This window comes from Strongylocentrotus purpuratus, unplaced genomic scaffold (assembly GCF_000002235.5).
Source record: "Strongylocentrotus purpuratus isolate Spur 01 unplaced genomic scaffold, Spur_5.0 spur5_scaffold_6, whole genome shotgun sequence".
Taxonomy (NCBI): domain Eukaryota; kingdom Metazoa; phylum Echinodermata; class Echinoidea; order Camarodonta; family Strongylocentrotidae; genus Strongylocentrotus; species Strongylocentrotus purpuratus.
This window is the reverse complement of record NW_022145612.1, coordinates 52,756,929-52,768,690: the sequence shown is the minus strand read 5'-3', so window position 1 is coordinate 52,768,690 and position 11,762 is coordinate 52,756,929. Positions and strand designations below refer to the sequence as shown.

General features: G+C 39.1%; 1 protein-coding gene across 1 annotated transcript; it reads left to right on the top strand.

The window, feature by feature from the left end:
* The first annotated feature begins 678 nt into the window (after positions 1–678).
* Positions 679–8,748, top strand: LOC105444252. Its single transcript, XM_011678243.2, has 3 exons — positions 679–1,391; positions 6,393–6,544; positions 8,216–8,748. Exons 1-3 carry the CDS (start codon positions 1,204–1,206, stop codon positions 8,746–8,748), a joined length of 873 nt encoding a protein of 290 aa, XP_011676545.2. The 5' UTR covers positions 679–1,203.
* The last annotated feature ends 3,014 nt before the right edge of the window (positions 8,749–11,762 follow it).

Below are 11,762 nucleotides of genomic sequence, written 5' to 3'. Positions count from 1 at the left end.
ACCCGCAAGATGACCATCAATACACATTTTGCCATCTCATTTTCAGAATACATACGTAAATGAGACAACCGTATAATTCTCGCTCATACGGCTTTATCAGGAATTGATGAATTTATTTATTTTGTTTTATTTACCCAGGGCAACCCCATCAGTGAGTAAAACACTGTTAAATTTATTCAATTTATTTAATCAACAGCATCATAGAAATGCAGTGCGCCAAATGCAAAGCCGCAGCGTTAAAAAGCAACGAGCTAGCGCGAAGCGCAAAAGTGCAAAAAAGAAGTAGTAAGTGGGAGAGAGAGATAATGAGGGACAGAGAGGATACAGGCGCGTAGCCAGGGGACGGTTGGGGTGGTCGCCCCCCCCCCCCCCGAAAAAAAAAACGCTGGCCAAAAAAGAGAGAGAGAGAGAACTAGAAATGAAGATGACGTTGGAAGAAAAAGGATTAAGAGTTGAGAACGGCACAACGAATCGTCTTCTTTCTCTAATAATTTAATGAAACGTCAAAAGAAACTGAATTTAGACAAGGATTAAGAGTCGAGAACGGTACAACGAATCATTTTCTTTATTAATAATGAAACGTCAAAGCTTCCGCGCGGGAGGGGGGGGGGGAACTGAATTCAGACAAGGATTAAGAGTCGAGAACGGTACAACGAATCGTCTTCTTTCTCTAAAACTTTAATGAAACATCAAAGCTTCCCCTCCCTGCATATTCTGGTGGAAGGGTAAGGGTTTATGAGGGACCAGTACCATGCAGCAGAGAAGAAATATAACCTAAATCCCAATATTTTGTTATCTTCCATTACGGACAGATTTCTTGGGGTTTTTCCATTATAATTGAATATTTCTGCTTCCATTTAAGACAATTTTATATGAATGATCAACCCTCATCCAATTTCTCAGTGCCTTCCTAGAAACTGCCGACTCCATTTGTGAAAAAAATACAAATATCTTTGTAGACTACATGTATTCGGAAGAAAAAAGGAAACAAAACAAACATCTGTTTAGCAGACTGGAACCAGACTGGGCGTCAATGGTCAAATTGGACTACAATCTACAAATAAATACAACCAACAACTAGCTTGGCAAAGTTCTTCAAGTTCAGTGGTACGTTTACATGCACCCGACTGTGAGCATCCACAGTGCAGTGTAGTCCAAAAGACTATAGCCTACCATAAATTTTGAACAACTAAACAAAAGACCATGATTCGAGCTTTCGTGAACTTCTCTCATCTGCGATCGATTAGACTTAGAAGTATGGTTTTTCACCGAAATACATGCGGATCTCGAAGGTTTTACACTGGAAAACTAGGTGGGAGCTCGAGCTTCTTCTCGCACTCACGAAGTTCAACATTTGATGGTCATCGCAGCCGAAACTTTCCCGAGGCGAGGTGAGTAGGACACAGTTTAGGTGTGTGTGTGTCATAGAGATATATACTACTATTAAACACTATCTCTATGGTGTGTGTGCTGTAGCTGTCGTGTATGGCACGCCTTTAGAGAAACAAATAAATATATGCGACACTTTCAAAAAATATATTTCACTCAAATGTATATATTCGACAATGTCAGAAAACATTGATTTGACAAGAATTTTATTCGACATAAATTTCATTCGACACATTGTTCGTCAAAAATTGTATTTGTCAAAAATTTATTCGACAAAAATTTCATTCGACACAAATTTTATTCACGGAAGCACTTCCCCCTCTATTTTCTCCCTCTTCTTTCTCGTTATTGGTACCACCCATAGAGATATATATCTCTATGGTACCACCTCATCATTTGACCTTATATTCACTTTTGATTGTAATTTGTTATTATTGTTGGGGGGGGGGTAGTCCTCGACTACCCTTTCTACCTTTGCTGATTTGTTTCTATTTCAAACATAAATTGGAGTCGTTTTATTGCATGTATATGTATTTGATTTTATGTATTTTTCTATGTTTGGCATTTGTGGAGAAATACATTGAATTGCATTGAAGTTCAATGGACTTCTTTCAAAAGAGTATGTATACAGTATGAGTATATTACCTACTTTATTAATTATTAACAGTGAGTAGGATTGTTTGCATGAGGATGATGAGAAGAGGGAGGGCATACTGATGTAGACTGGAATTGAATGGATAGGGGATAGTGGTGGTGGTGGTGGGGGGGGGGTGGCGTTATTGGAATATAAAGGAGTGTATATTACCTACTTCGTTTCCACATACCTCCCAACCCCCCCTCCCCCCAATCCACTAGCTCTTTACCCGGGTCGACTATAGATTATACTATGCCCACACCTTCATTTCGTCCTAAAACAATCTATATAGAAAATGAAAAAGTGAACAAAGTAGGTAATAGACACGAATTTGTGCCCCCTTAACGCCCCCCCCCCCCCCAACAAGCCCCTTACCATCCAGACTACATGACTTTGCCCTCCCTCTTCTCATCTCTCATCACCCTCAAACAATCCTGCCCACTGTTCATTGACCAGAGGCTATATAGGCCGCGACGTGGATCTATAGTCTTCGTATCGTAAACGCGCCTGTTGCGCGATCGTGCACGGTGCAGGTTTAGTTGTGTAAAGTATCGCATGTATTCTGGGTGAGTCGAACAGCTTTTTTTGAGACGAATAACTTTTTTGAGACGAATAACTTTTTTGTGGCATGCAGAATAAAATTTGTGTCGAATGAAATTTTTGTCGAATAAAATTTGTGTCAAATGAAATTTTTGTTCAATAAAATATGTGTCGAATAAAATGTGTCGAATGAAATTTTTGTCGAATAAAAGTTTTGTCGAATAAAAGTTTTGTCGAATAAAATTTTTGTTGAATAAATTTTTTGATAAATACAATTTTTGACGAACAATGTGTCGAATGAAATTTATGTCGAATAAAATTCTTGTCAAATAAAACTTGTCAAATGTCTTTTGAAGGTGTCAAATATATAAATTTGAGTGAAATAGTGTCGCATATATTTATTTGTTTCCCTAAATGCGTGACATAGTCGTGAGTCATGTAAAAGGCCAAGGGTCAGGAACCCAACACAAATCTGTCTGCTCGGAGGCAGTTTTTAAATTATGGTCACTCATCCATGCCATGGGGTCAGGGCAGGGAAAAATTAATATTTATTTTTCGGGGGCTACTTTTCAAGCTTGCCTGCATAAAAATTACTCTCTAATTCTAAAAATTGTTTTGCATTGAACTCTAAATTACGCCGGGGCTCTTTTCTGATTTTCGGGGGCTCTTTTGGGCATTTCGAGGGGAAATTCGCCCTGAGCCCCCGTGTATTTTTTTCACTGGGTCAGGGTCATGTATCTGGAATAAGGCTATACGTATAACTTATAAGCTTGAAGTTGTTTACTATTTATAGCTTGCTTGTATACTTTTTATGCCCATATTAAATAAGAAGAAAAGGTGAGAGGAGATATGGAAGCCGAATTTTATGCATTAAGACCCCATTTTCTATCATTAACTGCTCTATAAGTTGACACCAAAACTTAAAAAATATTAGTTCCACCCAGTTCTTATATTAAATAACAAACACAGTGATTGAAGGTAAAGACCAGTTTTGGAAACGCCCCGGCCCCCTCTCAAAGAATGAAATGGAAGCTCTTTTTACCGGTACCAATCATGTGAAATATGTTTTGACTAATACGTGATGATACAAATTTTGCCTAATTGATATACACGCGATATCTATCAGGTCCAAATAGATATCTATTTGGACCTGATAGATATCGCGTAGTCCCATATACATCTTTCTGTGTACAGTGCTTGTAACTTTACCAAGACTCCATGGGCCAGAATCTTGCAGTACACACCAATAATATGCTAGATGATCAACCTTTCAGTCTGATCGATTCCACAACGTTTCTTTCACAATGCAATCACTTGACCATAACTGGCCTTTATCTTTAATCCTCCATAACCTTGCACTATGCCAATAACAAAGGTCAAGTTAGAATCATGGAGATATAAGATAGATATCTCCATGGTAGAATATATAAGTCTTTATCTCGTATACTGGGCACTAGAATCACGAGAACGGTACAACGAATCGTCTTCTTTCTCCAATGATTTAATGAAACATCAAAGCTTCCGCGCTTTGCGCGGTGGCAAGGGGGGGGGGGGGGGACTGAATTCAGACAAGGATTGAGAGCCGAGAACGGTACAACGAATCGTCTTCTTTCGCTAATAACTTAATGAATCGCCAAAGCTTCCGCTCTTTGCGCGGGAGGGGGGAACTGAATTCAGACAAGGATCAAGAGTGATTATGTGATTAAACGTCAAAGCTTACGAGCTTCGCGCAGGAGGGGGGAGAGGACAACGGAATTCAGACAAGGATTAAGAGTCGAAAACAGTACAACGCATCGAATTCTTTCTCCAATGATTTAATAAAACATCAAAGCTTCCGCACTTTGCGCGGGAGGGGGAAACTGAATTCAGACAAGGATTAAGAGTCGAAAACGGTGCAACGAATCGTCTTCTTTGAATTCAGACAAGGCCTAAAGAGTAATTATGTAATGAAACGTCAAAGCTTACGCGCTTCGCGAAGGAGGGGGAGAGGACAACGGAATTCAGACAAGGATTAAGAGTCGAAAACTATACAACGCATCGCCTTCTTTCTCTAATGATTTAAAGAAACATCAAAGCTTCCGCGCTTTGCGCGGGTTCAAGGGGGGGGGGGCTGAATTCAGACAAGGATTGAGAGTCGAGAACGGTACAACGAATCGTCTTCTTTCGCTAATAATTTAATGAATCGTCAAAGCTTCCGCGCGGATCGAGGGACAACGGAATTCAGACAAGGCGAAAACAGTACAACGCATCGCCTTCTTTCTTCAATGATTTAATAAAACGTCAAAGCTTCCGCGCTTTGCGCGGGTGCAAGGGGGGGGGGGGGGGGGACTGAATTCAGACAAGGATTGAGAGCCGAGAACGGTACAACGAATCGTCTTCTTTCGCTAATAACTTAATGAATCGCCAAAGCTTCCGCTCTTTGCGCGGGAGGGGGGAACTGAATTCAGACAAGGATCAAGAGTGATTATGTGATGTAACGTCAAAGCTTACGAGCTTCGCGCAGGAGGGGGGAGAGGACAACGGAATTCAGACAAGGATTAAGAGTCGAAAACAGTACAACGCATCGAATTCTTTCTCCAATGATTTAATAAAACATCAAAGCTTCCGCACTTTGCGCGGGAGGGGGAAACTGAATTCAGACAAGGATTAAGAGTCGAAAACGGTGCAACGAATCGTCTTCTTTTGAATTCAGACAAGGCCTAAAGAGTAATTATGTAATGAAACGTCAAAGCTTACGCGCTTCGCGAAGGAGGGGGAGAGGACAACGGAATTCAGACAAGGATTAAGAGTCGAAAACTATACAACGCATCGCCTTCTTTCTCTAATGATTTAAAGAAACATCAAAGCTTCCGCGCTTTGCGCGGGTTCAAGGGGGGGGGGGGCTGAATTCAGACAAGGATTGAGAGTCGAGAACGGTACAACGAATCGTCTTCTTTCGCTAATAATTTAATGAATCGTCAAAGCTTCCGCGCGGATCGAGGGGACAACGGAATTCAGACAAGGCGAAAACAGTACAACGCATCGCCTTCTTTTTTCAATGATTTAATAAAACGTCAAAGCTTCCGCGCTTTGCGCGGGTGCAAGGGGGGGGGGGGGGACTGAATTCAGACAAGGATTGAGAGCCGAGAACGGTACAACGAATCGTCTTCTTTCGCTAATAATTTAATGAATCGCCAAAGCTTCCGCTCTTTGCACGGGAGGGGGTAACTGAATTCAGACAAGGATCAAGAGTAATTATGTGATGTAACGTCAAAGATTACGCGCTTCGCGCAGGAGGGGGTTAAAACATGCATAAAATTCAATCTTTATGATATGAGGTAGCTTTGTATGGTAGACAAATTGTAATGCTTGGAATCTATAAGGTCATGAGGATCTTCTAGATTGGCAAGGTTGGTATGTTGCTTTTATTTGTTTCATTTTTATCGGTCTTTTCTGACCTTTTCCTCTATTGGTTTTAATTATTATAGTGCGATTAATTCAAAGGACCAAGCTGCTGCCACTTTGATGGTGCTATCAGTAGAGTGTGATTCAGCTTTTATGGTGTATCGAGTCTACATTTATCGATATGCCAATGTCAATTTTAGTATTAGTATTTCTTCCTGTATGAGCACAATTTTATTGGTATATGCCTGGGCTTATGTGGGTTTACACTTCTGCGATTAGCTAGGACTGGTGTATCTTACGATGGGTGCAGTGGGATCTGTCAAAGTCGTCCTTGATGAGTGGTGAATTAAGGCTTTAATGGTTAGATCGTCAATGTCTTCATTGGCCATTTCATTAAAACCATGGAGCTCTAGTCTCTTGTTTATTTCTTCCATTTAATACATAGACTTGTTACCACACCAAGAAAGATGTCTTCCACTGTACCAGCTGAATGGAGGAAATTTATCACCAAATTTCAGGAGGCAAAGACAGAACAGGATGGCCTTGCCAAGATTTTCATTAACAAAGATCTTAGCTATGGAGAGTTCAACAAATTTGGTAAGGTCATAATAAGAAGAGCCACTTGATGTCCATTCAGGCGCGTAGCAATGGGGCGGTGGGGGCAGTCACCCCCTCCTCCCCCCCCCCCCAAAAAGCGCCTGCCAAAAAAGAGAAAGGGAGAGAGCGAGAGAGGAGAAAAAAGGGAGAGGACGACCCGTAGGAAGGAAAAAGAGCAGACAAAGACTTATACGATACAACGAAGTGTCTTCTTTCTCTAATAATTGAATGATGTCAAAGCTTCCACGTTTCGCGCGATAGGGGGAGGGGGGGGGGGGGACTGAATCCAGACAAGGATTAAGAGTCGAGAACGTCCAATACTCGACTTCTTTCTCTAATGATACTTAATGAAACGTCAAAGCTTTCGCGCGGGAGGGGGAACTGAATTCAGACAAGGATTTGCTTTGCTTTGCGCGGAAGGGTGGGGACTGAATCCAGACTTTAGAGTCGAGAACGGTCCAACGAATCGTCTTCTTTCTCTTATGATACATTATTTTAATGGGAGGGGGAAACTGAATTCAGACAAGGAATAGGAGTCGAGAACGGCACAACGAATCTTCATCTTTCTCTAATAATTTGATGAAACATCAAAGCTCCCCCCCCCCCCTAGGGAGCGCGCTTTGCGTGCCCAATACAACCCCCCCCCCTAAAATTAAATCCTATAGCTACGCACTTGTGTCCATTTGATTTGTACTTTTAGGCACATGACATTGTATCGTTTACCTAGATTTTCAAACCTGAGAATTGACCATCAGCCTTAAGTGGTCTTTAAAAAAATTATGAAGCTGCAGTGGATAAAAATCAAAGTGATGGAAATCAAAGCAACTAAAGTCATCTTTTTTTATACCAAAAGTTCCAAGTTTTCATTTTCCAAGTGGGACACATATATCAGAAAGGAGATGAACATGTGAAATGGTATACATTTCTAACTTAATTTTCAAAGTATAAATGGGAACAACATTAAGAACAAAGAGTTATTTCTTTCTGTATTCCGTAAATATCCGTGTATAAGACGCAATTTTTTGCCGCCGAAAAAAAAAATCAGGGGGTACGTCTTATACACAGGTTAAAAAAATAAAAATAATAAATTAAAAGTTTCGATTTATGCCCCTCCACCTAGCTGGCGTTATACCTGGTAATGTTTCCCAGCTCAGTAATCGGTGTGTTGACTCACCGATCGGAAACTATAGAACAGTCTTGAACACTCAAATTTGTCTGTCACCTTGGTTTGAAAGTAATCGTTCTGATAGATCTCAATAATGTAGTTCCTTTACTGTGTTTTAATTTACATTAATGATCTTACACATTCAACCGCACCTCGCGGTGAAATGAAAGTCCTTCCCGCGTGGGTTTTTTAACACGGACCTGGCTTGCTGTCGACTAAGTCGGCAAAAATAAATTGGCCCAAAATTAGGGGTGCGTCTAATACACGGATATTTACGGTAATACATATTAAATATTATCAAGGTCTTAATATCCCTGAATATACTGGGAAAACCAGTTCTTAATATATGGCATTTCTTCATTTTCTGCTGTTATACCATCATTCAGTACTTTTGAGGATTATGAGCAGAGAGAGACATTGTCTCTGTAACGATAAGTGTTTGTTTTTAGCCACCTTTGTTGATTTTGTTTTATACATGATAAGTCTTGTCATGATATCTTCCACAGGGAAACTCAATCCATGGTGTATCTTCGACTACTGTGAAGCCAGTCTCAATCTCTTCCAACCAGACTTCACAGGCAATGAGCATTTATCATTGTTTGGCCGCAACGTCGAGGTTAATCTAAAGGAGGGCACTGAAGGCAGAATCCAAATTGACCAAGCCCTCAAGTTTAAAATCTGCTTGACTTACTTAGGGAAGAGTTCAGCGTATTGGGAAGCACAGTGCATGGATCTGAATACAGATGAAGAACTGGCAAACTATTGGATTCAGATGGTCACTGTGGATATGAAAGACCGTAAGCCAAAGCCATTTGCGTACTTGCTTGAGGACTTCTGTCCAAAGAACCTTCGAGAAGAGCCGCCAAATGGTTTTGATCTCGAGTTCAAACCAGAGACAGCTTTCAAGCATGAGTTTGTTGTCAATTGGAGCGATACTGACTTCAATTCTCACTTGAATCAAGCTGATATGTGTCGAATGTGTGTAGACTGCGGCAGTTTTGCTGCAACGCAGAATTATCTTTCTGCCTTCAGTGTGTAGTTGGTAGCTTATGATCTAAAAAGATGTTCGTTCATGTTCATGAAAGAAGCGCGCCCTGGAGAGAAGGTCCTGGTGGAATGCTGGGAATCTGAAGGGAGCCCTCTGGTGTTGAACTTTGCATTTTCAAGGAGAATAAACTTATCACCATGATACAGTTGGAATACTTCTCAGGTGATGTTAATGCTGCTTCCAAGTTGTGAAATTGCACATCATAATTAAATTTATTTAATTTTGACTTATTTGTGATGAGAAAGAAATGAGCAGATGTGTAATTTCCACAAGTTATAAACTACGGTATACAGTCTGGGTTCAAGACTAGCAACTAATGAAAAACATAGGGAGATGTTAGTCCACTCAGTTTACTCAATCAGCTCTCTTTTGATTTCAATAATATGGTTAAAGAAACCTCTCCTAAAGATGACTAGGTATTCTGAAAATAAGATGTATCAAGTTCCTTACGAAAATGTACAAGAGAAGAGATACATGTATATAAAATTATGAATGAAGGTATTCTTGGCATGATGTGATGCCTTTTTCGCATGACATGGGCGCAGCAATGTTCTTGAAAATGTGACGCACAGTTGAAGTTGTACATGTATCATGCACTAAGTTTTAGTTGAAAAGACTTTTTAAATCAATAACAAAACCTTTACTTTTCAATGAGGAAAAAATAGCTGAATAGATATTTTACATAATATTTGGTGAAAGATAGATAACAGCCTACAGGGGAGCAATTGTAACTAATTCATTAAATAATACTAAAATATAGCTGTTGACAAATGTATTTCATTTATGAGAACCTTCACCCTAGAAGAGGACCAACTTATATATGCAATTTGCATTCTGGCAATTGTAGTACAAGCAGGTGTAGCTTCACACTCAGACTTTCCTTTGTTGATTAATGCAATTAATGTCCATTTACAATTTGTGCATTCTTGGCTTTTATGTAATAGATTATCATTGAATGTTCTGAAAACTATTATGTTATGTTCCGTAATCCCCAAAATAAGTTAGACGTTTATAATGATATATCCATTTTTATTAATACTAATAAAATAGAGAATTGTTCAACAATTACATATTTAGGAATTGTGTTGGGACGAACATTTATCATGGGATCCTCACATTAATTATACTTGTTCGAAAATTTCTCGCAATATTGGTTTACTTTGTCACATGAGACACTTTACAAATTTTATTTTTGATGATTCTCTGGGCTAATCCTTATCCTTCAAAATTAATTAAATTACACAGTCTTCAAAAAAGGCATTACGCATTTGCTCAAATGCAGATTATCGGGCCCCATCACAACCATTTTTTTACAAATTTAAAACGTTGAACGTTTTTGATATTAATAGATTAAAAATGGATATACTTATGCATCATTACTATTTAGATACATTACCGGAATATTTGATGAATATGTTTTCTTGAAATGTCCATGTCCACAATTATAATACTAGACACAACCAGTTATTCCATCAATCAAAGTCACATCTCACTCTCTCTTTTTAAGTCCATTCGGTTCGTTGGTCCCATTACATGAAATACATTATCCCCCTTAATACGTAATACTCAATTTGGAAATTCTTTTAAAAATAAGTACAAGCGTTATTTACTGTCTCAGTATGTTTAAGTTAAATGCAATTTAGTATGTAACCGTCAGCTACCTGAAATTTATATAATGTTTTTCATTCTTTGTATTAAATGGGTGTATCAACTTGTCAGCCACATAGGCTTTTACTGATACACCCTATTTCATTTCCCAACTATTTGAATTTAAATGTAATTACTTTGTTTCACATATTTAAGTTTAATTTAAATATGTACGTTGTAAAAGTTTATGACCTGTTTTTTTTAATTTTTTTTTTTACTGAATTCGAAATAAAATGTATCGATAAAAAAGGTGAATAAAATGCTTCATCACCACACACACCTGGGAAGGAAGCATCCATAAATTTGAATACATTTACTTAATCAACGATTTCACATAGTAATACTTCCCCCCCCCCTACTCAGTGTTATTTAGGGTACGCGTATGATGTTCCCTCCCTTTGAAATCACCGCCCTCAGTAAAAAAAAAAGTACCCCCTTTACCGTGTTTTTGGGGTCAAACCTACCCCCCCCCCCCTCCCTCCCTCATTTTGTTTTTGTCTATGTTTGGAGGAAACTTCCCCCCCCCCCCTCAATTTTTTGTTTGTTTGTAAACAAATAATAATTTTTTTTTTTAAATTGTGCTAATGGGTGACCAGAAAAGGTGACCTTACCACCCCCCCCCCCCCCCCCCCCCCCAACGGAACGAAATATCGAACGGTCAAATAACATATAATTTGTCTAAATAATAGGTTTACAAACGGCGCCTAATAGTTAAGTGCCGCTTCAAGGTGATGAAGATAATTATATCATAGAATCTATCAATTCATAAATTTTGAAGAATAAACGAAAGACCATGATTCGAGCTTTCGTGAACTTCTCTCCTCTGCGATCGATTAGTATGATTTTTCACCGAAATACATGCGAATCTCGAAGGTTTTACACTGGAAAACGAGGTGGGAGCTCGAGCTTCTTCTCGCACTCACGAAGTTCAGCATTTGATGGTCATCGCAGCCGAAACTTTCCCGAGGGAGGTGAGTAGGGCACCGTCAGGGTGTGTGTGCTGTCGTGAGTCATAACCAAAAAAATCTGTCTGCTCGGAGGCATTTTTAAAATTATGGTCACTCATCCATACCATGGGGTCAGTCAGGGTCATGTATCTGAAATAAGGCTATAAATAGTATAAGTATACGCTTAAAGTTGTTTACTATTTATAGACCCAGCTTGTTTACAAGTGTTACTGTTAGATCTTATTATTGTACTTGTTATGCCCATGTTAAATAAAAAGTAACAAAGTGAGAGGAGATGATGTACATAAAATATGGCAGCCGATTTAATGCATAATTAAGACCATTTTCTATCATTAACTCTATAAATTGACACCAAAACTTAAAAAATATTAGTTCCAACCATTTCTAATA